This window comes from Lupinus angustifolius, chromosome LG04, assembly GCF_001865875.1.
Source record: "Lupinus angustifolius cultivar Tanjil chromosome LG04, LupAngTanjil_v1.0, whole genome shotgun sequence".
NCBI lineage: Eukaryota > Viridiplantae > Streptophyta > Magnoliopsida > Fabales > Fabaceae > Lupinus > Lupinus angustifolius.
The window spans coordinates 8719945-8746631 of NC_032012.1; the positions used below are offsets into that span (position 1 = coordinate 8719945).

At 31.7% G+C, this 26687-nt stretch overlaps 6 protein-coding genes across 6 annotated transcripts; 3 read left to right on the forward strand and 3 right to left on the reverse strand.

The window, feature by feature from the left end:
- LOC109345560 (leucine-rich repeat extensin-like protein 1) lies at positions 785-1830 on the reverse strand. The gene has a single exon (XM_019584637.1). The coding sequence runs from the start codon at positions 1665-1667 to the stop codon at positions 1146-1148; it is 522 nt and encodes a 173-aa protein (XP_019440182.1). The 5' UTR covers positions 1668-1830; the 3' UTR covers positions 785-1145.
- LOC109345562 (two-component response regulator ARR2-like) lies at positions 4806-8286 on the reverse strand. Its single transcript, XM_019584639.1, has 6 exons — positions 7945-8286; positions 7318-7470; positions 6862-7236; positions 6291-6367; positions 5022-6194; positions 4806-4922 (listed from the first exon to the last, which is right to left on the reverse strand). The coding sequence occupies exons 1-6, from the start codon at positions 8159-8161 to the stop codon at positions 4851-4853; spliced, it is 2067 nt and encodes a 688-aa protein (XP_019440184.1). The 5' UTR covers positions 8162-8286; the 3' UTR covers positions 4806-4850.
- On the forward strand, positions 18295-18836 carry LOC109345571 (protein DEHYDRATION-INDUCED 19 homolog 4-like). The gene is made up of 2 exons (XM_019584650.1): positions 18295-18366; positions 18452-18836. Exons 1-2 carry the CDS (start codon positions 18318-18320, stop codon positions 18625-18627), a joined length of 225 nt encoding a protein of 74 aa, XP_019440195.1. The 5' UTR covers positions 18295-18317; the 3' UTR covers positions 18628-18836.
- LOC109345570 (protein DEHYDRATION-INDUCED 19 homolog 4-like) lies at positions 18856-19966 on the forward strand. The gene is made up of 2 exons (XM_019584649.1): positions 18856-19471; positions 19651-19966. The coding sequence occupies exons 1-2, from the start codon at positions 19188-19190 to the stop codon at positions 19751-19753; spliced, it is 387 nt and encodes a 128-aa protein (XP_019440194.1). The 5' UTR covers positions 18856-19187; the 3' UTR covers positions 19754-19966.
- LOC109345569 (class-10 pathogenesis-related protein 1-like) lies at positions 21131-22330 on the forward strand. Its single transcript, XM_019584648.1, has 2 exons — positions 21131-21335; positions 21884-22330. Exons 1-2 carry the CDS (start codon positions 21155-21157, stop codon positions 22177-22179), a joined length of 477 nt encoding a protein of 158 aa, XP_019440193.1. The 5' UTR covers positions 21131-21154; the 3' UTR covers positions 22180-22330.
- Positions 22948-26001, reverse strand: LOC109345564 (probable polygalacturonase). The gene is made up of 6 exons (XM_019584643.1): positions 25752-26001; positions 24778-25089; positions 24553-24673; positions 24294-24468; positions 24132-24202; positions 22948-23996 (listed from the first exon to the last, which is right to left on the reverse strand). The coding sequence occupies exons 1-6, from the start codon at positions 25755-25757 to the stop codon at positions 23320-23322; spliced, it is 1362 nt and encodes a 453-aa protein (XP_019440188.1). The 5' UTR covers positions 25758-26001; the 3' UTR covers positions 22948-23319.

Genomic DNA, 26687 nt, shown 5'->3' on the forward strand with positions numbered 1-26687 from the left:
ACGTTAGACGCTCCCACATATGGTGGGCCAAGATAAGGAGAAATAAAATACAAGGAAACGAACATCGTTTATTTGAAAAAAAAACTAAATTAATTAACGTACCAAATAACATAATATGCTCAACGGATTAATGAACAATGACACTCCTCTAATTAAATCAACTCGTTCATAAAAAAAATGCTACATCGATCAGATAACATAGGTGAGCACTGAGCACCATTCATTTCAATTTAATGTATATCAAAACCAATGAATTTAACCCAATCTAATTCTAATATAGCTACTCATGATTTAATGAACAGGTTGAATTAAAAATAATTGACACAAAACTCACTCACGAGACACCCTAGTGAATAGTGATACATATCTAACAATTTCATCCCATCTCATCAGTCATTACTATCTTCATCAACCACATATATGCAATCAACTTCATTTCATTTCCAATATTTTTTTTTGGTTTCCCACATGTATCCTTGTATTGGAGGTAATCCTACCCGAGTCGGGAACATTCATAAATATGTGGAGCTAACTCTCCTAGCGAGCATTTTTTCTATCTACAAAACTCGAACCAAAACCTTGTTTAAGGGAAATCAAACATGTATGACTCAAATCTTTCTAACATTTTGTAGTATTCAATATAGAAAATAATTAAATAAAAAATATTCGCATTTTAAATTATAAAATATATTCAATACTTTCTTTGTTTAATTATTAGAAGAATTTGTAGGGGAAAATTGCATAAAGATGTACCAAAAAACACTAAAATTAACAACTGGAAATAAATGAAGCCCTTTTTCCTTCTTATTTCTTGGTAGTAATAACTAACCAAATTAAAAATGCTACATACAATAACAAATTGTGAACTAATTGCAGATCAATCTACATTAACATTAGAGAAATTGAAAGAAGAATAAGAAGGGATAATTGGATATATATGGTACTTGAAACAAGTTGAGATTGTTGCTGAGGAAAAGGGAAAAAACCCTTGTTGTTTTCTGGATTCAAAAGCTATCTGAGAGAGTAACAAAACCAAGTACACTGTTCTTGCACTGAACTCATTTACTTTCATTTCTCTCTGATGTATTCTACTAGATCTGCGCTAATCTTTGCACTTATTACTTATTACCATCATTTTCCTTCTATCATAGCAAACAAATCAAGAGAGATAACAAAGCAACTGCATACAACGATAACCCCATCAACGGCGGAGGAGCTGCCGTGGCCGGTGGTGGAGGGCTGTGGTAGTAGAAAGGAAAATAAGGCACAATTGGGTTCGGCGGTGGCGGTCCTGGATAGTTATTGTAACTCGGCGGAGGATAATACGTGCCACTCGTTCCTCCGCCGCCTCCGGTGGATGCAGGAGGTGGTGGTGATGAGTAGGTGTACTGAGAGGGTGGTGGTGGAGATGAGTAATAATACGTACCGCCGCCACCTGAGGTTGGTGGAGAAGGAGGAGGAGGACAGTTGTTGGTGGAAGAAGGTGGCGGTGATGGCGGTGGTGGAGAAGGTGGAACTGGGTTGCCAGTGCCACAAGGTGTGCACTTTATATCATCCTTGGTTATAGTTTTAATGTTTTGATCTGCCATTGTGATTGTAAGAGAGAGCAACATCATGAAAAAACAACAATAACAACACATAGTGGTTGTTCTTTCAGTTTTTCTCATTTTCAAGAGGGATCCAAGAAATGGGGTTATAATAATTACTTAGAAAAAAGAAGGATTCATAGAATGAGAAAGTGTAAAGTTTAAGTGAATGGAAGTAGTGTTGTGTTGCTATTTGAGGATGTGGTGTGGAACAGTGTACTTTTTCTTTTGCCTTTTTATTCATTCAAAAGAGAAGACGGAAAAAAATTGAGGACACCGACATGTTTTACTTCACATGAAGGCATCCATATTTGAACATATTTATGTGTCAAGGTAGGTTAATTTAACTGCCTATGTTGTCAATCATAGTTTGAGAGCATTTGGTTTTAGGTTTGATTTACATCAAGATATAAGTTAGTTGATGTAAAAAAAGGAAAGGGATTAAATGTGATATAAATGATAGGGTCGATTTTCAAATTAAATTTTTGAGATGAACTATATATTTCATGATTCTCGAGCCTTATTTTTCGGAAGAATGATAGGAGGAAGTAATAAAAGATTTTGATGGGTGTAGAGGAGAGACGTAAAGGAGACGTAAGTCAACAAGAGTTGAAAAATGGAGAAGAAGTTGGATTCTTTTGTGGGTAGAAATGCGTTGGATCTGTGTGCTGTACACATTGTTTCTTCTGTCCTCAGTATGCATCATATTATCATATATATGATACGAATGAGACTCTCCGATGATGGAGACGCAAGTGATACCAAAAACCAAAGAAATATTTAACTTTATATTTAAAATTTGCTTGCTTAAATATTAATATTTACTCTCTTCTTAATTTCCTTCAATCAAACTAGACACGTCTAAATTTGATACTAAATTTTTTATATAAATATAGTATACAAACATGTCATGCTGTTTTTTTATAAATAAAAGAAGAAATCGCTACCAATATTTATGGTAGGAATGCACATGGCTTGCAGCTGAAAATTTCTAAATTTCACATTTAAATTATGTTATTATGATAAGTGCCAAGTTGACTAAATGAGTCAAAATTGAAAATGAGATTGAGATTTGAGTGAAAAGTTTGTGAAAAAGAATAGTTTTAATGCATTTTTATTCAAATAATATCATTTAATTTCTTTTACAATATAGAATATAGAAAACCAAAGAAACACAATTTCTAATGAAATACTATAACAATATTAACTATTTTTGAAAATGAATGAAGCTTGACTTCCTTCCTTAAACATATAGTCTTGAGCTCCATTACTTAATTTATGTATGTATGAAATAAGCACTGTTTAGAAGGGTTTTTATTTTGACATATTCCAATCACTTAATTTATGTATAAGAGGAAGAAAAAAAATTCTCAAATGTGAGATAGCATTCAAACAAAACAATATACAAATATACATATTGTTTTTGTTCAAAAACTGATTACAACAATAATCTATACACAAATGAGTTGAAATACATTCACATGATATCACCATTTTCAAATAACAATCCAATGATTAAAGGCAATGGGAAAAAAGAAGCTACCCATATACGCCAAATTCATTAATCCCAAAGTTTGGTAGTGGTAAATTCATTAAACCTTATTAGAAAGCCAATTTTCCACCACAAGTTGCTATCCATTGTACCTTTCCAGCTAGCCTGGTTCCCCATAATTAAATAACCCTATAAAGTTGGTCACTCTTCAGTCGACCTCCACGGTAGGCTCCACAAGAAAACGAGCATACCGGTAAGGTTGTTGTTTATTGAGATCACATATTCAAATCATAATAATAAATTATCTTTTTCTTTGCAATAGTAAAAATGTATATATCTATTCTTCTTAAACTCGGCACACTAGTCATTATGAATGAGAAACTAATATTTTTCCGTATGTGTGATTGTTATCTCAACAATTGTCACTCATAAAAATTACTTTTTTTTTATACTTTTAACTTAATACAGTACTTGATGATATGATCAGACCTTATACTACTAAACTAATATTTCGTTTAACACCAAAACATGTGGTCATGTTTAAATCTATATGGAAAGTAATACTAGTTTGTCAAAGCTATTGTTTGTGAGGCAATAAAATGATAGGCAAAATTTATTGCATTCACTTAATAATGTGCTCTATATATATATCTTACTATTGTTCAAAATGTATGTCTTTTGTTCTTTCTTTCCACACGGATTAGTGGTAACTTTTCACTTTTTTTAGTTTAGCATTTTTAGCAAAAAGTGATGTGATATATCGATCTGTTCATATATAAACCTCAAAGAATAAAATCAAAAGAAAGTGTGAACATTGTGATCTTGTGGTTGCGTGCTTAGTTCACTTTTTCAATGGAATTCACATACACAGCATTCAATTGTAGAAAGATTAATTGGGCCAGTCCTTTTTCCCTTGTTAACATGTATATGTACATTTATCACACAACAATATGAAATACTTGGAAAGTTAGGTGAATATTTATCTTAAAAGAAAAAATGTATATACTGACACTGTAAGTGATTTTTACATTGTCATTGCATCATTCATCATTCATACTTAAGTATCATTGGCTCTTAAACAAAAGTAATACAAATGAACGGTCGATAATATAGTGGCTGTGTATAAATCTGCTATAAATGCTGCGTCTCATTATCTGCATTTTTTTGATGAATCTGTTTTTCCTTGTAACACATGTGCATGTGGAACATAACAAAGCACCATCATAAAAAACAAGTAACAGATTCCAACTACATATGCAAGCATAAAGAATGAATGGCCACATTGAATGTCCTGAGGAACCAAATGGAATACTTGAATACTTACAGCAGTGATTTACATAATTTGAAGAGCATAAACAAGAAAAAGGATAAAGGAAGAGAGAATTTATAATTTGTTTCTAAAGTTAAAAATGCTCCTATGACTCTGAAAATGTATGAAAACCTTTTTCTGCAGTTCTGCTCTACACCAAAACATTCTCATGAACACCCTTAAACTAGAAGCTTACTAGGAATTTTGTAATTAAATGTAATCAAAATTTGCAAATAAGCATTTTGCGTATGAGCAACAGAAGTTTATAGTTATTCATCTTGAGCTTCTAGACTAAACCATCATGGTAGGCTACTCCTGGAAGCCTGAATTTTTTACGTCGATCAAATTCTCTTTGTTGAACAATAGCTCAGGTCCAAACTAGCTAACTGCAGGAAGAATAGGTCCACGTGGAACACCGACTATTTACATTAGCGACTGCAATTAGAAGAGGACAGTGTCTGTTTTAGGCCTGAATGTTGTCTAAGGAATATCCATCAAAATCAAACTCATTTTCAGCTGGTCCACTGCTTCCTTGCTGCCATAAACACAGAAGAAATTCGGTTTCTTTATAACGGAAAATATATAAGAAAGCGTATAAATATTTAGGGTCTACAAAAAGGAAGGGAGAATCAACCTGTTTCAGAAGTTCACTCATGAGATCCTCCTGTCCATATTGCGCAGAGAAGAGATTAATCTGGGAGCTTGGATCATGAACTCTTTCAGCCTTTACCGAATTGTCGACAAGATGCGTATTGAGGTGTTGGCCAAAGTTTTGGAGATTTCTTTGACTTGTGCCTTCACCTATTGAGAACATGCCTTTTCCAATTGAAGTAGCATCTCTATTCTGTCCAGTCTGGTGGATAGAGGAAAAACTCTGACGGACTAAAACTGATGGTGAGACATCAACGGTACGCTGTAAAGTATTTGCATGCTGAGAGGCATCAAATGTCAGGCCCGCATTCGTTAAGTCCCAATCATGGGATTTATGCTGATTGAGTTCATCAAAGATATCATAACTTGGAACAAATCCACCGGATCCCTTAATTCCTGACGAAACTTCCTCATGAAACATGCCTTTTGTTGCCATACTAGATATTCGTGGAGTGCTTCCAAGAGGGAAACTACTGGCAGCCATTTCAGTGGATTGGTTCATGGGAAAACTCAGCATTGAAGAGTTTTGATGAACAGGACTATAAATCGGAGTTATGTTGCTGGTGCCAGAAATCCCATATTCCAAAACACCATTAGAAGTTCCGTTTGGTAATTTAGGGTGCACCAATGATGATGGAAGCCTATTAACGTGAGAACCAGTATTTTCACTTATCATCTGACCTCTTGGTTGGGATTGAGCCATATGCATCACCAAGGGTTTGCTCTGTACAGTAGAAGAATTGACTCGCAAATTCAAGTTGCCGATGGATTGGTTAGGCTGGTGCAAATTGGCAAGCTGCTTTGGCTCCATGTTGGTAGGGATTCCGTGAAGTAAGTTCATTGGTTTACTGTTGCTCAAATGTTGCAGTTGACCTTCTCCAAATCTTATTTTTGGGTTTTCAAAACTGAAAAGGTTCCTTTGTTCAACTAGAGGCATAGATACACCTACTTTTGCAGTTGGCCTGCCGAGCCCTGCTGCTTGAAGACCGGCTAGACTTTGTGCTGAGAGGTGGCCAGCAGCTTGAAGCGTTTGAAGGTCGATTCCATTGACTGAAGTTGCCCCAAATGAGGCCTCTTGGGGGCTGATGAAAGGGTTGTTGAAGTTATTCTGCTGCGGTGATACTCCACTCAACCTTCTAAGATACAAACGGTATTTCTTTACCGAAACCAGAAGAAAACGAAGTTAGATGAGCACAACAAAATCTGAGTCCTTTTAAAATTACTTATAAGATCTAGGAAAATAGTATCATACCTGGAGGTGGCTAGCAACATTTTCTCTAGTTAGCCCAGGAACATTCATCGATTCCAGAATCTTTTTAGGAACTGCCTCTGAATATAAAAATCCAAATTTGAAAGTTAAGATGAAGCCTTCAAATTTTTAAATAAATCTCCACTGAATCAGGCAAGAAGAAATCAGAATAATTCTCATACGTAAGATAGTCGAGTAAGTACTTTTTGAGGTAAAAATACTAACTTTGAGATGAAAACAGCTTTGTAATGCTAAAGCCACTATGGGATCTTAATCGTACAAATTTTATTGATTAACTTATAGTTGAAAATTAATCTCCCTATTTATGAATATTTTACAAAGCCTAAATGGGTCTATCCCAAATATTATAACTAAGCACTGAAGATCCAAGTAGTAAAACTGTTGATTTGAGGCATCCACAACTCTAGTATGACAAATTGACAATTCAACATTAAGCACTTAGAATCCCAAGGATATGTATCACCGCCACACGTACTGTGAGACATTCTTTGATATGACAGATAGGATTACATGGAAAAGCAACACAGATGAAAAGGAATCGAAGGATACATACTGTCCAGTCCCAGTTGATTGACAGCAGCCATAAACTGCTGATGGAGCTCAACAGACCAAACGACCCGCGGCTTCTTTAACGTGGAGGAATCATCCCTCTCATCTGGATCTTCTTCCTCGTCCCTCCTCTTCTTGGAGGATTTCCCTTCATTTGCGGATGACGAGTAATCCGCATCATCAGATGCCTTTATCTGCCGATCTCCTTCATCTACACTACCTGATTGCTCCAGATCTTTCCACCCATTCTTTCTCCTCCGAACCACATGCTGCCATATATTCTTCAAAGCTTCAATTCGCACGGGTTTAATTAGATAATCGCAAGCACCATGTGTCACACCCTTCATTACAACTTGTTTTCCATCATCCGCTGACATCACTGTAAATATAATATACAATATGTTAAGTCTCTATATAATGCAGTCTATCAATTTATCTAAACTAATTAAAGAGTACTTACTAATAACCGGAAGGTCCATCTCGAGTCCAATATGCTCCAGAAGTTTAAATCCATCCATATCAGGCATATGCACGTCGCTTAGAACGATATCGAACCCATTTTTGTTCTCTCTCAGAATTGACAATGCAACCTCTGCCCTCGTGCATTTTGTCACTGAAATACATCCAACAAGCAAATAAAGTCATTTCTCAAAATCTCAAAATTTTGAATCAAATTAGTATTCCATATAAGATTATTAAAACGAATCTGACATCTAAAAAAAGGAATTAACAATCAAATCTGACTTATCAAGTCGAAAGCAAACAGAAACATTTGGTGCCAAGCTAAACCAAAACAAAAGAGAAACAAAAAGTTAACTTCAAAACAAACATTACTGCAAAAGAATGTGAAATTAAAGAAGCGATAGATAAAAGGGTAAGAGAAATACTCTATCAATATGTACTTAAACGTTGAAAATAAAGTGAAAAAAAAACTTCAGAACAAAACACATAAGATGCTGTATCTATCTAATATGCACTTAAACGTTGAAGAAAAAGATAAAGTTGAATTCTTTTTGTTACAAAATCATAACCCAAATCAGCAAAAATAAATTGAATACATAAAAGAGTGAATTTGTAATTAAAACACCTTCATATAAGCACGCACGAAGCATCCTATCAAGGATCATAAGACAAGTGGGGTCATCATCAACCACAAGTACTCGGAGACCCGCCGGAAACTTATCGGAGACGGCGTCGGAAGACTTGAAAGATGAAGTTGAAGTAGGCGTTGACATGGTGGTGGTTCCTTTACCGTTGCTCAGATTCATGGTTTCAGAGATCCAAACAGAAGAAGAAGACAACATAAGTGTTTGTTTTTGTTACATAGCAGTTGAGATTATTGGCATGGAAGTGAAAAGTGAAGAAGAGAGTTTAAGGAACTTGGTGGAAGAAATAGAGAAAAAGGGTAATCGAATTTTTTTGCTTTTTAGGAGAAGATATATATATAAATATATTATATATATAATAAATAAATTTGGTTCTTGGGTCTGATTCTGAAAGTGTTGTCACTGTTGTACGCTGTTGCTGAATTTCTGCCATATTTTTATTACTTTTAATTCATTATTATTAATACTTAAGTACTAAGAGAGAGATTAGTTAACAGATTTGTGAGAGATGTAAAAATGAAAAGATAATTAAGATAATTATTTCCTCACTAAAAGAATGACATATATCATTTTTACTCATTTCCTATAAAATTATTTTAAAAACTAAACAAAATAATACACATGTCATATTTTTATTGACAAAATAAGATAAAGATACTTTATTTTCAAATGAAAATATATTGTGTTTTGTTTTGTCTATTATCATTATTTGAGAGGAAGATTATATTAAATTAGGTTAATTCTTATATATATATATATTTGATATGTTAGCATCATTATAAAATATAAATTAATAATATTAGTGTTGTTATTATAATTTTGTTTTGTTTAATCATTTTGACTTTTTAAGTACTGTCCTATATTCAAAGCTGGGTCTCACTACAGAAACTAAAAAAGTGGATCCAGCTCATTCAATGCATTGGATTAACAATTAATCCTCCTATCTAATCTATTTTTAATTTCTAACACCATTACAATGTTACAACTTACAAGTTACAATGGTACTAAAAATGGTAAACTCTTATTTATGGCTCATATTATTATTTTCTTCTTTTTTTCAGTCCAGTTTTGATTAACATTGCAATATGGCTAATAGTTAATGAATCTAAAAATAAAAAATTAATGTAGGAAACTAAAAATATTAATCTCATTTTATTATATATACTATTTTTAATGCTAACTTTACATTTTTTATTTTTAACCATAACTCTTTGTGTAATATTTAACGAAACCTTTTTTAAGTTTAACACTATTATACATATTTTATAAGTGAATTTGTATTCTGTATTAATATATTAGTTCATTTATTTTCAAAATTCTATGGTTAACATTTTAAAATGCGTTAGAAATGAGAAAAGAATGGGTATAACAGTAATTTTAAATTTGACATTTTTATTATAGTAATAAGCATTCTTTAGACATTAAAATTGATATACAATTAAGTATGTTAATTACTTGTTGGTTTTTGAAAGAGATTAATCCTTAAGTCATGTGATAATAAAAATAATTTGGAATGCTTATAATAATAACAGAAGAATTAAAATTAAGGAGCAAGCTAGGCTAATACAACGATAGTATATACTATATAGTATCCATAATATATAGATGTAGCATATAGTAAGAATAGTAACTGTTATTATATTTGATTCCCCGAATTAATCTCATTCCTTTTGTCTGCATATATTCACATTTATATTTTATTAGGTTTTTATCCCTTGAAATGGGTTTATGTCTTATCTGATGATCATTACTTTTAAAATAAAATTTAATTTATACTTTATTATATATATAAGTACATTATCCAATGTTTGAAATCATGTCTAACTCATTCAGAAATAAGGAAAATTTTGATTTACAATGTTATTTTGTGACATTTAATTTAAAATCATAAAGTAAGTTGCTTATTGATTTTGTAAGTTTTTGTGTTTCTTAATTACCATAATTTACTGACACATTGATATAGTGATATAAGACTTTACTATATTTTTAGGATGACCAAAATATTAAATAGGAGATAACAACATACTCTAAATTAGTTTTTTAGTTGAGAAATACATTGACAGTACCAAAAAATTATCATATTTTATTATCTAAATAAAGAATTATATGAATTAAAAGTGTTATGAATCGTGGAATATCAATCAGTACTTCTGACTTAATAAAAAGTTGAAAAACAAAAACCTGTATGCTACTAATTTTACTATGTCGATTTGTTTTTCGCACATGTCCCATGTTTATTGCTTTGTATTATTTTTTTAATATTAAAAACATTTTTTGAATGTGTACTTTTATTTATAATAAAAAGGATTAGATTAAAGATTTACTGTTATTTTGCTTTTATTATTTGCTAGAAATTTTTTCCCAAAAAAGAATCAGTGTACTAATTTTAAAGATCCTGATTTTTATTGTTTATAGTAATGGCCAATTTTGAAATTGCGATTCAGAATCTTATTTGATTGTGTTTTTTAATTTATGCAACTATTGAATCAATTAAGAGATTTGAATGAGATTTTGTGTTTATTATTTACCTGGCATTATTTCATATGTAAGGAATAATATTGATTAAATGTGACATCAGAACAATTTTATATTAACATGATTATGTATTTATGGAGGGAGAAAAAATAGTCTATTTCCTAATAAAAATCCACTTTGAAAAAAAAAAAAAATTTTGAGTTATATAATTTTTCATTAAAGATTCTTTGGCCATATGTACATCCTAAAAATTGAGCTTTCGAAATGAAGCTAAGTAATTTTTGTACTGTCAGTATTATTAAATTTTATATAAATAAATCCAAACAACATGGATCCGAGAGAAGTCTCAATATTTACATGAGGCATGGTTGTGGAACTAATTCATGTGTTAAGTGATGTTTTTTACAAGAAAATTAATGGAATGAGGTAATTTTCAATTAAAGGGGTAGTAAATATTATCATAAAAGTTGTATGTGGTAATTTGTTGAAAACCTTTATTGTTTTGAATTGTGAAAGAACACTAGAACCGGTGGAACCCATAAATGGAATGATAATAGTTTGCACTATGTGCAGTGTGTACTCTAACTCTTTTGTTTGTATTCAGTTTTCTACTTTTTCCTTTACTTTCAATTTTTTTCTTATTTTTTGATTGGTTACATATCTGTGGATTTCCCTGAGCTAACACGTGGCTTCAGATAAGGTTTCCTTGTCTAATAATGTCGTTCTTTCGTTTTCTACTCTCAAAAAATACGTGCACTTGTTAATGACAACTATCATTAACCAAATTCATACTCACAGAACATAGGAACTTGGGAATTAAGTTTATATGTTATTAAGAATTATCATATGTTCCAAAAAAATTCTGTCTTCATGTCCCAAACTAATTACATTACAACAATTAATAAATAAAAAATTCTGTTTTTATAATTTTTTTCTTAACTAATTACCATTTTTTGATAGAATAGATACACAATGAGACACAAAATCTTGGAACAGATAATTTTCATTTTATATGTTATGCATCAGAATCATCTCTGATATCATAGTGGTAAGTGCGTTAAAAAATTAAAAATAATAATATGTGAAAGACACATATATTCTTTTATTTATAATAAATTGATATATTTATTCTTAAAACTACAAGCAAAAATAGAACTTTCATACTAGATTGGATCTAACATCATATGACATGTAAAACTAATACTCATATTAGTTAAATGTGGGGATCTTAAAGGCAAAATCACTATATTTCCTCTTTACTTTTTGGGGTTATTTTTTTAAACTTTGTGTTTATATAATTTTTTGTACATCTACATTCCAATTTTCTAATGTACACGAGGATAAAAAGGATGTTTGAGGAATTAATATGTACCTAACATTTTCTATTTAATTTATGAATGTGTGTTGGGAATTCTGATAATTGTACAGAAAACTTTTGAAGTGGAATTAAACATAGGACATGATGATGACTTAGCCACGTATTAGGAGAATCACTTGGACATTGAGATTATGGGCAAGTGCAAACAAACTTGGATTGTTTTCTCCCTAAGTTTGATTTTGACCTAGCGAGTGTAATCATTAATATGAGATTTGACTTATTATGGATTTAAACCATTCCAAAGTTTTTAATTCAAAGTGTAAAAAACTAATATATTTTAAGATTCGTAATTACCTTTCTAAGCCAGTCTTATTTATAAAAATTGAACATTTAACTTTTTATGGAAGGTATATTAAAACAGGTCCAAAGAGTAATTCATTATGAAAAATTAAATGCAAATGTTTCTCAACAAAATACTTGTTACTTTCATTTGTATACTTTTCCGCTTCTCTATGTATTTCTAATATAGTAGTTCCTCATCAACATTTTATTCCTTTGAGAAAGATTTTGCAGTTTTAGATTTCTTAACAGTTACTCATAATATCATCAAAGCTATATGGAATTTTAAAAGTAAGAAAATGGGGGAATTTCAGATGGAAAATTTTATCAATAAAACTATTTTTGATTAAATATTGAATAATTTATCTAGGTAATTTTTTTTTTATCACTTTTACTTAAATAGTATATGTTAATAGTCGTTAGAATTGATTAAAAACTGTCTGAAATGAACCAAATGTAGAAACACTAAAAATAGAATAGAAGAAAAACATAGAGGGGTAATTCCTGAGATAGGAAACCACGCATGACATAATGGAAAAATATAATATTCTGTTTATATGTTTTTAATGCTTTGGCCATATGTACATCCTAAAAATTGAGCTTTCGAAATGAAGCTAAGTAATTTTTGTACTGTCAGTATTATTAAATTTTATATAAATAAATCCAAACAACATGGATCCGAGAGAAGTCTCAATATTTACATGAGGCATGGTTGTGGAACTAATTCATGTGTTAAGTGATGTTTTTTACAAGAAAATTAATGGAATGAGGTAATTTTCAATTAAAGGGGTAGTAAATATTATCATAAAAGTTGTATGTGGTAATTTGTTGAAAACCTTTATTGTTTTGAATTGTGAAAGAACACTAGAACCGGTGGAACCCATAAATGGAATGATAATAGTTTGCACTATGTGCAGTGTGTACTCTAACTCTTTTGTTTGTATTCAGTTTTCTACTTTTTCCTTTACTTTCAATTTTTTTCTTATTTTTTGATTGGTTACATATCTGTGGATTTCCCTGAGCTAACACGTGGCTTCAGATAAGGTTTCCTTGTCTAATAATGTCGTTCTTTCGTTTTCTACTCTCAAAAAATACGTGCACTTGTTAATGACAACTATCATTAACCAAATTCATACTCACAGAACATAGGAACTTGGGAATTAAGTTTATATGTTATTAAGAATTATCATATGTTCCAAAAAAATTCTGTCTTCATGTCCCAAACTAATTACATTACAACAATTAATAAATAAAAAATTCTGTTTTTATAATTTTTTTCTTAACTAATTACCATTTTTTGATAGAATAGATACACAATGAGACACAAAATCTTGGAACAGATAATTTTCATTTTATATGTTATGCATCAGAATCATCTCTGATATCATAGTGGTAAGTGCGTTAAAAAATTAAAAATAATAATATGTGAAAGACACATATATTCTTTTATTTATAATAAATTGATATATTTATTCTTAAAACTACAAGCAAAAATAGAACTTTCATACTAGATTGGATCTAACATCATATGACATGTAAAACTAATACTCATATTAGTTAAATGTGGGGATCTTAAAGGCAAAATCACTATATTTCCTCTTTACTTTTTGGGGTTATTTTTTTAAACTTTGTGTTTATATAATTTTTTGTACATCTACATTCCAATTTTCTAATGTACACGAGGATAAAAAGGATGTTTGAGGAATTAATATGTACCTAACATTTTCTATTTAATTTATGAATGTGTGTTGGGAATTCTGATAATTGTACAGAAAACTTTTGAAGTGGAATTAAACATAGGACATGATGATGACTTAGCCACGTATTAGGAGAATCACTTGGACATTGAGATTATGGGCAAGTGCAAACAAACTTGGATTGTTTTCTCCCTAAGTTTGATTTTGACCTAGCGAGTGTAATCATTAATATGAGATTTGACTTATTATGGATTTAAACCATTCCAAAGTTTTTAATTCAAAGTGTAAAAAACTAATATATTTTAAGATTCGTAATTACCTTTCTAAGCCAGTCTTATTTATAAAAATTGAACATTTAACTTTTTATGGAAGGTATATTAAAACAGGTCCAAAGAGTAATTCATTATGAAAAATTAAATGCAAATGTTTCTCAACAAAATACTTGTTACTTTCATTTGTATACTTTTCCGCTTCTCTATGTATTTCTAATATAGTAGTTCCTCATCAACATTTTATTCCTTTGAGAAAGATTTTGCAGTTTTAGATTTCTTAACAGTTACTCATAATATCATCAAAGCTATATGGAATTTTAAAAGTAAGAAAATGGGGGAATTTCAGATGGAAAATTTTATCAATAAAACTATTTTTGATTAAATATTGAATAATTTATCTAGGTAATTTTTTTTTTATCACTTTTACTTAAATAGTATATGTTAATAGTCGTTAGAATTGATTAAAAACTGTCTGAAATGAACCAAATGTAGAAACACTAAAAATAGAATAGAAGAAAAACATAGAGGGGTAATTCCTGAGATAGGAAACCACGCATGACATAATGGAAAAATATAATATTCTGTTTATATGTTTTTAATGCAAGAAAAGCAGTGAAACATAGCCAAAAGCAGCATTCATTATGCAAAACGTATATTCGCCTAAGAACCTTTTATGTCTTACGATGAATATAATAAAATAAGAGCACACAACAAACGCTTTTCACTGTGAAAAAAGTTGAAATTGCTTACTGAAACATCACAATACAACAAAGCACTCAAGTAAACAAACAAACTATCTATAAGCTTCAAACTGTTACTGCCACTGCAACACTCTTCTCTTAGCTTTCTCTTTGCCTTTTCCACACACAAACAACGCGTTAAACTATTGGAGAATAAAATATCTCATCATATTAAGAGATAAGTTATCTCATTATATCAATAAAAGTATAATATGTATATTATTTTGTTTAATGGTAAAAATATTTTTGTAGAAAATAATTAAATATTAATGATTAGAGTAGATAACTTAATGTAGTTTTATAACTCTTCACATTATACTTTAGAGTAGTTTAATTCATTGTTTTGATTTGTGTAACATATTTACTATCTTGTATATTGTTACTGCATTATCTACTATTCATATTTAATTGTTGTTGACTTTTCAAAAAAATAATTCAAATGAACGTGGATGATAAAATATATGTATAAATCTTTATATGTGTATAAAATTTATAATCTTACTTATACTCAATGGAGAATATTATTAGAGTCCAAATTATTTCTCGAGTGAAATGTACAAATGATTCTCACAACTTCGACTTGAATAAAAATAGTGATAATTCAAGCTAAATTCTATCATTTTGTTCCCTTAAGTAAGAGGGCCATGAGAGAGGGGACATAATTAAGATTCAATTTAATTTTTATTAAATGTTACTTTAAATATTATCAAACAATATAATTAGGCTATTAATGAACCTCATTGTCGTGCTAAAGAACGAAGGGCTTCTGGGTTGGGCCCTAATCTCTTATCACTGCAAAAACAATTGGGCCCATCTTAACATCTATGGGCTTTTCTTTCATACATGTCCCTTTCATAAGTTAATATTTTATAATTTTTTATATTAAGCTATTTTTTATTTTCTTAACAAAATTATATCAACAATTTGATTCATTGTTATGAAATTTTTATATCCAGGAAGTATACTCTGATCACTTTCCACTCTCTTCTTCCCCCCTAAGGCCTTCTATGAACTTCCTTAGGGACAAAATAAATAATATTTGCAATAAAATACATTGATATAGAATTAAGTTAAAAAATATTTCAATAGAAGACAACATTATTTAAAAAAATTAATTAATCAGTGTGACGTATGTACACTTCTATCTTGTACATATTTTGTTAATAATTTATTTAATATATAATAATAGTTCCATAATGTAATCTAATTCATAAATGTTGGGGGTCTAGGACAATGACTATATATTATGAATATAGAGTCATCAACTGTGAAGAAGTATTATATGTAAATATATATAGCTTCTTTATGCATCCAGCTAGATCAGTTAGAATGCAGAATGAAGAGTGAACAATGAGTAGAAGGGTCACAATCTAAAAAATTATCATATGTTGTTGAATGGATGAAAATATTAATTCACTACCTTCTAGTTAATTAAAATTTAATAATACTGATAAAGTATTGATCTAATATTGTAGGACTCAAATAAATTACTGGATAGATTAAAATGTTAAATATTCGACTATTGGAAGCGATACCTGTTGGGAGGATAGTTATACATTTAAATGATTAATTATTTACATGTAAAATGAGAGAATATCTTGATTAAACAAAAAAATATTTAATAATTTTTAGAAGTGAAATAAAAAATAAGTATTTGTCTAGTAGAAGAGACCATAGAGTATTTTAAAAACTCAATAGTGGTGTCCCCTTGTATGATGATCATCATTTCATCATGGCATAAGTTATAATCCTTTGAGTCATACTAAGTTAAAAAACTCCAAAATATTAAATTTTGTACCCCCATTTGTGCAAGAGGATGAGTCGGGGCTAGAAGGTATCACTTGAGGTCCTTGTGTGTGAGGGGATGTGTCTTCGGGGTTTAGTTTACCAGGCTAGAAGGCTTGATGTGATGAGGTCCTCTCAGGGGAGACTTCGCCCCTATAGATGGGTGAAAGCCTGAGACGTCTGGAGTATGCTCGAGCCCTCAAGGGAGGTACTTCGACGATCAAGTCAATAACTGATAAAGGAAAGGGATCCATAACTCATGGTATATGTAAGTATGACACTCAAGATATATAAAGAGTAAGGTTAGAGAGCGGGGGACGAATGCCTGGGTGTGCACGAGTTATATGAGGGAGTCGCGAGTAGTCTCTCTTGAGTTGTATGTGTCTCTTCTCGCATATATCGTGTATGTTGTTGTGAGGAGATGAACCCTTATTTATAATGGATGTAGATGAAGAGTTCTCTATTGGATGTTGTTGGCATGACCGACCATGTGAGCTTATTGGCCTATCTGTGGCAGAGTAAGGACTACTTTATTCGTATCGGGCGGCTTGGTGAGGTTGTACTCTATGCATAGTTGATTTATAGCTTGCGATATGCCGTGATAGCCTTAGTCTAAGCCTGCATTTACCGTAGAGCAGAAGGTTAGGCAGAGTCGGATGCAGTGTGTGGCAGATGTTTGTAGTGCGTCAGGTGGGTGATAGAGACATACCTTTGTATTGGTTTGAGGTGGCGTCTAGGTGACGAGTTCGGGTGACTTAAGGCTTTACCAAGTGCCTTAGCTCGGCCATTGTCGAGTAGTCCAGTCCGATCAACAAGATTCCGTTTTACTGAGGTGGAACAAAATCCATAACAACAATATTTTCCCAACTCTCACCCAAATTCCCATTATCATCTCCTAACCCTCTTGATACCCAATGAAGAACATTTATTAGGTGGGTGATTAGAATTAGAGAAGATGTGGATGGAGATTCACAAGTGTTGTCACTATCACCATTCATACGAACTCGGAGACAACCATAACTATTGAAATCTCCTATATCTTCCCCAAAAGAACAATTATCCTCCAATTTTTTTCTATATTTTTTTGGTTTTCTACAAGTTTTCTCACACTAGAGGCAATCCTATCCGAGACGGAATATCCATAGGCACGTGGGCTAACTCTCCAAGCATACATTTTTTTGCATCCACCAATTTTTTCTATATATATATAACTCATAGAGTTGCTATAAAAAACATCACACAAACCATTAAAGTGAATGAAAAAATTGTGCGAATTGGGTTGGGCAGAGAAAAATAATAATAAATTTGATCTGGTTGGGAGTTAAACTCAACTCAAAACTTCTTATCACTTACCAAAGTGGATGCTTTACCCAACTTAAACTCGTATTTGGTAAACACGATGAAGACAAAATAATACTCCATGCCTGAGTTAGATTCCCGCATATGTGTCAAATTTTAAGCATGATATATCATTCTTCGTTTGTATAATTATATTATCCACTATTCAATATATCATTCACCATTTATTTACATTAAGAGTTAACTATGATTGAATATGAATGTTAATAAATTCTTACACTATTACCGTATAATTATAAATGATGTAATATGTATGCATTGACAATAAACTATACCGAAAGTATCTAATATGTCTCTACTTTCTTCTTCTTCTTCTTATTATTCTTCATCTTGGGGTTGTATCCATCTTTGACGTACTCCTTTCTGAACATGGACTCTCATTCCTGGTTTTCTGCTCTTCTTTCTAATTCTCAATCTGGTTCCTTCTTCTCTCCTTTTCATTTTCCATTTGTGTGAATACAATAATATATGTGGATTTATTTAATTGTTGTGTGTTGTTTCAGAGTTGTATCTGGGTGGCCATGATGATTTGGATGGCCGTGATGATCTCAGTGCAGAGTTCATCTGTCCTTTCTGTGCTGAGGATTACGACGTCGTTTCCCTTTGTTGCCACATTGATGAGGAGCACCCTCTTGAAGCCAAAAATGGGGTATCATCCATTTTCATTTCCAAATTTTGAATCTTTTTCCACTTCTCTTCTCAATTCCAGTGAAGGCCCATTTTGGGTATACTTGGTAAAGGAACATCAGTTCTTATCCAAGTTTGTTACTTCTCCATAAACGTTTTGCTTGTTACACAAACTTGTGTGTGTGATTCTTGTTATTTGTGAGAAGGAGTGTTTTTTGTTGTTGTTGTTGTTGTTGTTGTTTATCTATTGCTTGTATTTTCAGCATGGGAATATTTTTAAAATATCCTTTGTACAAGTTGGTTTATTTCATACTGTTATTCATAGCGTTTCAATTTCTCTTTAATCTTAGTTACTTTGGGGCGAAAAGATTTATTTGTTGATCAACATTTCATTCTACTCTAGTTATTTGATTATTTATGCAGGCATCTGCATTGTTTAAGCTTTATGTTATCAATGTAGATATGTATATAAAACAACTTATTATGTCAGGTGAAGCCATCTTATATATGCATTGCCTCACATAACTATACTCCGAAATTCTATTTTTGTGCCATATGTTTTGGATTGTTTGATTTGTTACTATAACTCTGCTAGACAGACTGTAGATTTCAATGTTTTCCATAACCAAAAATTACGTGCAGCGCAAAAGGAGGCTCACGAAAGGAGGCTCTAGTTCAACATTTTCTATATTGAGAAAAGAGTTGCGAGAAGGAGCCTTGCAGTCCCTTCTCGCAGACTCTTCGTGCACGGCTTCCGCCACTTCCGAACCTGATCCTCTTCTTTCATCACTTATTTTTAGCCCACCTGCAGCCGATGAATCTGCGAATGCACAACCTTGGCCTTCGGTTGAAGCGACCTTAGTAAAAGAAAGCTCAAAAGATGGCTTTTTGGAAAGGTAGGAGCTATGATATTGTTTGAATAAGATTTACTCTGTTTAAGAAATGAAATGTTGAATTTAGGCATGTTTATTTGAAAATCTTAAGATTGGTTGTATGTGCATGTATTATAAGTGTTACCTTTTTATATATACTCTGTATGTAGTATTGTGACACTAACAATAACATATTATTGCAGAAATCCTCAAAAGCTGTCAGAGGAGGATCAAGTGGAGAAGGTTAGAAGGTGTGAGTTTGTGCAAGGGTTGTTGATGTCCACTATTTTGGATGATAACTCATGAAAATGTAGCTTGTGTGCCATTGTTGTATTAGGAGTAGAAGCTATGAGCATGGAGAGAGTTTATGAATGATGCAAAGTGTTAGCAACTATATCAGAGAAATATGTAGGTAGAGTTATGTTCATAAAATGCAAAGATGAAGAACCTTTGTTATGCTTCTTATATTTTATGCTAGTTCCAAGTATCCTATGGGAATAAACAGAGATCACTTGTCCCGGTCCAATGAGAAAGTATCACCGAATTAAAAAGAAAGATTATAAAAACACAAATTAACATTTTTATATTACTTGGATGAAGTTGATTGACCCGAAACATGGAGACATACTCATTTTAGAATAACGGATCCTTATTCATTTGAGATAGTCTTTCCATTTGTTGAAAACTTTCTAATGTTCATTGTAATAAGGTTGAGTTGGATGGCATTTTTAGGACTAAACTATTAGTTATGAAAATAGAAGGATTGTTCTATAAACATAGTAACATTCTTTGGAAAAGTTGTATTTTATTGAAGTGATAACTACTGGTAATGATAGATTGGATGATATGTCCCTACCTCTTGAATGATGCATATGAAACCCATGAATATTTGTACCTTATTAGAAGAACACTATCATAATTGATGCCATGACAAACACTTAGCACACATAAAATTAGGCAAAGAGACAAAGACAGCAATACATAATTTGCATAGCTGTTGACAGTGAATGGAAGCAGGCACACAAAATTAACAATGAGGGACCATTTTAGCTATTCTATTTGGATACCTTCATGATACATGACAACATTTGTTAGGATTGAAAATGAACATTTGTTGTTGGGAGAATTTAACACTTAACACTTTTAGGTAAGAATTAATCTTTTAAGGATTCGTGACCACTCTTCCCAACAAATGTGAGGGGCCACGGAGTTTAACAAAATACTACCGATTGACTAATAAATAATTACTCCTCATAGTTCTCTCGATGAATTGACATATGAGTCCAATACTATAAGATGGCAGGTCTATATCATGATAAGAACTCTTAGACTAAAAAACGTATTTTGCAAGTATTATTAGGAACAAAATAAAGTTTTATTCCACAACTTGCCAAAGCAAAGACAAACTCGTGTCAATTACATCAACACAAATAATGTTAAGTAATATATATCTATATATATCAAAGGCTTCTGCACTAGCTTCTTCCAACCTCTATATATCTTTCAGCCGTCCAAAGTAAAAAATTCCTTCATATTAATAGTCCATACAATGATACAAACTAACTAATCATCATAAATATAATAAGAGGACATCTGAATTAATATATATATATATATATCAATATAATGCCTTATATATATATCCTCCTTGCTACACGCATCAGTAATCAATTAACATTCATTTGCACTTATATCATCATCATTATTATGGGTGTTTTCAGTCACGAATTCGCCACCCATTCTTTAGTGTCTCCTTCTAGGCTTTACAAAGCTATGGCATCAGATTTTCATAACCTACTTCCAAAGATTGTAGATGCCATTCACAGTGTTGAAACCATTGAAGGAAATGGTGGTGCAGGAACCATATTCAAGGTTACCTTGGTTGAAGGTTAGTCAAAACACTTTTACATATATCAACATATTTATATCCAATACTAATCTTTTCACAACACTTTTATCCACATATTCTTTATAGCTTTTTTTTATGTCAATTTTACAGCTATTTAATATCATTCATAAAAAAGAAATTGATGAGTGACTAATAGTTTAATTAATGTTTGAAAAACTGGTCTTAGAATAAGGGTTGTGTGAGACCGATTAAGGAATAAAGATTTAGAATTTTTTCATTACAAATCATAAGTTTCAAATATTTAATGCCTTAGGTACATCAATTCCCAAAAGTATGATTATTTTCCACAATTATCCTAGCTAAATTACAATGAAATTATCATTCCTATTTTATATAATTTATTAAAAAAATGTTTTGTAAACAACAAGGCATAACCTAAGCTTAGTAAGGTTATAAAGTATGTATGACAAACAAAAGTTATAAGCAAGATATGGGGATAATCATTTTCCATATTTATAAAAACCAAATTATAATGAAATTAACCATAGTCAAAGGATTGTGAAATTAATTTAATGAGAGGCATGTAGGTGATCGAAGCCGATATTCATTTCACAAAATTGAAGCAATTGATGAGGCAAACTTGATATACAACTATAGCGTATTTGGGGGTACAGGATTGTCAGAAACATGGGAGAAGATCACATTTAAAACTATAGTGTTGGAAGGACCAAATGGAGGATCCATTAGGAATACAAGAGTCAAATATTTAACCAAAGGTGATGGTGAGATCAATGAAGAGGTTTTCAAGAATGATAAAATAAGGGCTGATGGACTTGTAAAGTTCCTTGAAGGTTACCTTTTGGAAAATCCTGATTACAAGTGAAGCCTTTAGCAAAATTTAATGGTGCCCTCACAAAAGGGTACTAAATTTGGTGTCTTCTTATCTGTTTGTTGTGAGCTCCACGGAACAGCATTCTTCTTAATTTATTTGGTTCATGAATCAAATTTATCAAACTACACAATGAATCGAGTTTTAAATGAACACTGAGTTAATTTGGTTCATTTTCAGCCCTAATATCTACATACCGTGAGTATAAAGTTATATATAAAGTTAATACATCATTTATCATTCATATGTATTACTTATATTTAATAGTTTAAGAGTCGTTGATGATTAAATATAATGATAAATAATCCACTGATTGTATAAAAACTCTTTTAGGTAAATACATATTTTTCTCATTTTTAGATATAAAGTGAATACCTACATTGCCACAAAATTATGACTACAACTTGCACGACAGAGGTGATTCATGGATATTTAAAGAGCCCAACCCCACCCATAATCAAGGCCTCAAGGGCTAGGCCACCTCAGCACCATATCATAAATTTCTAAGTTGAAGAAAATAATGTAAGAAGGGATAACAAAAGAAATATCATGAGTCATATCTTCTGTCTCACATTTTGTATTGTACCAATTTTTTCTCATTGATATGCAAAATAAAATATAAATTAAATATATATTAACTTTATATTTTCTGATCAATAACTAACAATGGATACATGAAGCGCTCCCCAACAATCATATGCACAATTTTATAATTAATGTAGTGATTTAAGATGGTTAGAATGATAACATCACTAATAAGTAAAAAAAAAACATGGATATATTTATGGCATAAACATGAAATTTCCTTTAATTGAAGTATCACACAAATCCAACATGCTTTACAGTGAAATCACAATGGAACAATGCAAAAACTATCAAATTTTGAGTCCTCCTGTGGTGGCACTACCAAAATTTCTTTACTCATATATGAGGAAATGAAACTGTACAAATAATGTGCTGATTGCAACATGAAAAAAATGCAAATCTAAGTGATTGGAAAAAATTGAATAATCCGAACAAGTGTCTTATTGAAAAGAATGAAGCCTAATATTCTGTTGCAAATGGCCTTTCACTTTTTCATGAAGCAAGGTACTCAAGAATATTGAATCTTCTGTTTCTGTTTAGAGGGGATAATCACAGTACTGCAGTTTGTCCTTCAGTGATACTCAGCAAGTAGGAGAAACATGATGAAGAAGAATTTGAAGGGCTGTCAAGGTCTCGACATGGTTTCGGAGACACGGAGTCGGAAAAGCCAGAGACATTTGAGCATTCCCAAGTAATAGTAGAAGCAGAATTGGTAGACAATGTTATATTGGAAAGGCAAATGTTAGTAAAAGGAGATTCTTTTATTCCAACAAAGCTTCCAGCAATTGTGATGTTTGTACCAGTAACATCCTTCAAGGTTATGTGATCCAAAATCGGTAGCGCATTTGGATCAAATTTGTCATCAGGATGAGATCCACAATGACCTGTAGCGGCGATTGCGGTATAGACATTCTCCATTTGTATGTCTGACAAGACAATATCTTTCATATAACCACCTCTTCCTTTGATGGTTCTGAACTCAATGCCGCTATTCGAGTCTAAAATACGAACATGCTCCACGAGAACATTTGAAATACCCCCAGACATGTCACTGCCAAATGCTAAAGTAGAGCCAGAAAATGCTTCAAGATACACCTTTCTGATGTGTACATTCTCAGTGGGCCTGCCATAAGCAATGCCATATTCATCCCAACCACTTTTAAGGGCAATTGCATCATATCCCATGCTTACAATGCAATCTTCTATACAAACACTATCAGAAGAATCTGAAAACATGAAGTGCACAACAAATATTAACTTAGTGATTCTCACTGAAGTTTAGTAAAGTACTAAATATTATTTGCATGCAGTGTCATTATCATAATGTGGGTCAAAAGTAGAGTCCATAGCATGTTGCAAACCTGGCACTATTCCAACAGTGTAAGGAGATTTTGGAGGAGAAGAGATTGAAACATTTTGAATATGTACATGGCTGCATCACATTACATATAACAAAAATCAATATGACTATGCAAAATGAGTAATATTTAATCTAATGTCTAGAACAAGCACATAACATGTACCTGCAATAAACTGGGTGGATGCTATATGCAGGGGCATTCAAGAATGTAAGATTTGAAACTACCACAAATTCAGATGCTACAATTTCAACTAGATGAGGGCGGCTATAGTTCAAGGAATGAGAGGTAAACAACTCCCACCAAATCGATCCGACTCCATCGATGGTTCCATTATTACCTAGTGAAATGCAACGAAAACATGAAAGTTCATTCGAGAAACAAAACCATGACAAAGGTAAAAATCGAGGGAAGTAGAAAAAACCTGTTATGACCACATCTTGTAGCCTATATCCATTTATCAAACTCTGATATCTTCCACCAGGAACTTCAAGGCCTCGGCCATAAGAAGGTAATGGTTCAATAACATCCCAATGAGATGGATCCTAAACAAAGAATAATGGTATGTAAAAACTAAAAACCAATGCCTAGGAATTTGAATCTGAATATAAAAAGCAATAGTGAAAAAAAGAAGCAAGAGGTAAAATACCTGAGATCCAATAATGACAGCACCTTTTTCCAAAAAGAGAGTAAGGTGACTTGTGAGATTGAAACTACCAGTGAGCCATTTTCCTGGTGGTACATAAAGCTGAGCTCCACCTTTGTCAGCAAATGATTTGAGATAGAAGATTGCATTTTGGAATGCAAGAGTGTTGAGTGTTTTACCATCTCCAACTGCACCAAATTCCAAAATTGAAACACTGTGTGGTCTTGGGTTTAGTGTTGGATTTGAACCACATTGTCCACCATCTGCATCAATTCTAACAGCATTGCTCAATGCTAGCAGCAAGAGCAATGCCACCTGAAATCAAGGTACAAAAGAAGGAAAATACAACACACTTGTTCTCAGAATATATTCTATAATTAATAATTGAGGGTTAAGAGATTGAGAGTAGGAGAATCAAGCATAATCATTAGAGATAAAGAGTTCCTTCTTTGAGCAAATAATTCACTTTAGAATTAAGATAGAGCTTAAAGACATTACTGAAGTAAGAATTGGAATAGAAAAGTGAACAAATTCATAGCAAAAACAATTAATCAGTGCTAATCAATTGGTGAGAATTGAGGAGTTAGAACAGATTATACATTGACTCAAGTAAACAATGACACATATCAGAAGACTAAGAACATCAAAGAGTGTACCAAGTCAAAATAAATCTGAAATGAAATGCTTAAGTTTATGAGATCAAATAGAATGGAATTTCAATAACCATTACCATGTATGTATGCCTATGAAAAAGAAAACAGAACCAGACTCAAATAGAACATCATATAAATAGAAGATGACCCATATGAATGGAACACACATAATTTGACTTAAACAACTGAAATCCAACCAAAGATTGAAACTTGAGAACCCCTTTCAGATTTGGAATGAAGGGTAAGGTAAAAAATAACAAAAGAAAAAAAAGGCAGTAAGTAAAAAAGTCAGAACAAAATGAACCTTAGAAGCATAGTACTTACAAGCATGTTCTTGAATCAAAAGTGGGAACAGGGTCAAGGACCAATGAAGGGAAAGAAGCACTAGTGCAAAAGCAAGAACAGAGAGAGATAGAAAATGAGGAAGAAGAAGAAGAAGGCACAGGAAAAGAGGTAGCTTTAAGCAGTTTTATGAGTATTATTATAAGCCATTAATCATGCATTTGACTGTAAAGGAGAAGATTAATGGTCCTTTCATATATCACCACATGTACAAATATTGTAATGACAAATTAATGGGATTTATGAATTAGAAATGGGAGTAAGTAAACTTTCCATTCACAAATTTATTTATTATTTCTTTATCAATTATATATTTACAATTATTATGGTAGAGATACAAAAGAGTAATAGTAGAAGGAAAAATTAAGAAGAATGTATTGAAAAGCAATAATAAATTTATTAAAAGTAAAAAAAAGCTTAACATTTTCTTAATTTGTATAAAACATTGCTTATAATGGTATAAATAAAAATGAAAGTTGTTACATCCTTACAATTATTTTTTTCCACCTATACACTAATATACTTGGAGGTCTAGAAATATTCTTTTTCCTTCTTTCAACAAATTCTTTTTTTACATAACAGATCTTAAATATATTTAACAATTATATAACTCTGGTTGGTCCATGCATATAATAATATGTACTATATATATATATATACTAGTGCATATAAATGGGAGAGAACAAGGCCATGTATCAAATCAAGGAGGGACAAGTTGGGTAGGAAAATAATAGCAACAATGATAGAAAAATCGAGAAAAGAAGGGAAAATAGTAAATTAATTGCTACAAATAATTGATTTGGCCTGTTTAATGAAAATGATTAATAACATGTCTGGCCGACAAAATCGTTTGAAACAGCGGCAGAGCAGTGAGTGAATTGGAGTGTGTGTGTTTTTTGTGTGGAAGTGTTTAACACT

Bases quoted from the DNA above. Each gene is read 5' to 3' on its own strand.
- LOC109345560 (XM_019584637.1), bottom strand. From the start codon at position 1,667: ATGAGAAAAACTGAAAGAACAACCACTATGTGTTGTTATTGTTGTTTT.
- LOC109345562 (XM_019584639.1), bottom strand. From the start codon at position 8,161: ATGTTGTCTTCTTCTTCTGTTTGGATCTCTGAAACCATGAATCTGAGC. The intron at 6,195-6,290 runs GTATGATACTAT...GTTTCGGTAAAG, and splicing joins ATGTTGCTAGCCACCTCCAG to AAATACCGTTTGTATCTTAG. The intron at 4,923-5,021 runs GTTGATTCTCCC...TGTTTATGGCAG, and splicing joins TGAGTGAACTTCTGAAACAG to CAAGGAAGCAGTGGACCAGC.
- LOC109345571 (XM_019584650.1), top strand. From the start codon at position 18,318: ATGGACTCTCATTCCTGGTTTTCTGCTCTTCTTTCTAATTCTCAATCT. The intron at 18,367-18,451 runs GTTCCTTCTTCT...GTGTTGTTTCAG, and splicing joins TCTTTCTAATTCTCAATCTG to AGTTGTATCTGGGTGGCCAT.
- LOC109345570 (XM_019584649.1), top strand. From the start codon at position 19,188: ATGTTTTCCATAACCAAAAATTACGTGCAGCGCAAAAGGAGGCTCACG. The intron at 19,472-19,650 runs GTAGGAGCTATG...ATATTATTGCAG, and splicing joins AAAGATGGCTTTTTGGAAAG to AAATCCTCAAAAGCTGTCAG.
- LOC109345569 (XM_019584648.1), top strand. From the start codon at position 21,155: ATGGGTGTTTTCAGTCACGAATTCGCCACCCATTCTTTAGTGTCTCCT. The intron at 21,336-21,883 runs GTTAGTCAAAAC...AGAGGCATGTAG, and splicing joins CAAGGTTACCTTGGTTGAAG to GTGATCGAAGCCGATATTCA.
- LOC109345564 (XM_019584643.1), bottom strand. The intron at 24,674-24,777 runs GTATTTTACCTC...TTCTTTGTTTAG, and splicing joins CTGTCATTATTGGATCTCAG to GATCCATCTCATTGGGATGT. The intron at 24,469-24,552 runs GTTTTTTCTACT...GCATTTCACTAG, and splicing joins ACAAGATGTGGTCATAACAG to GTAATAATGGAACCATCGAT.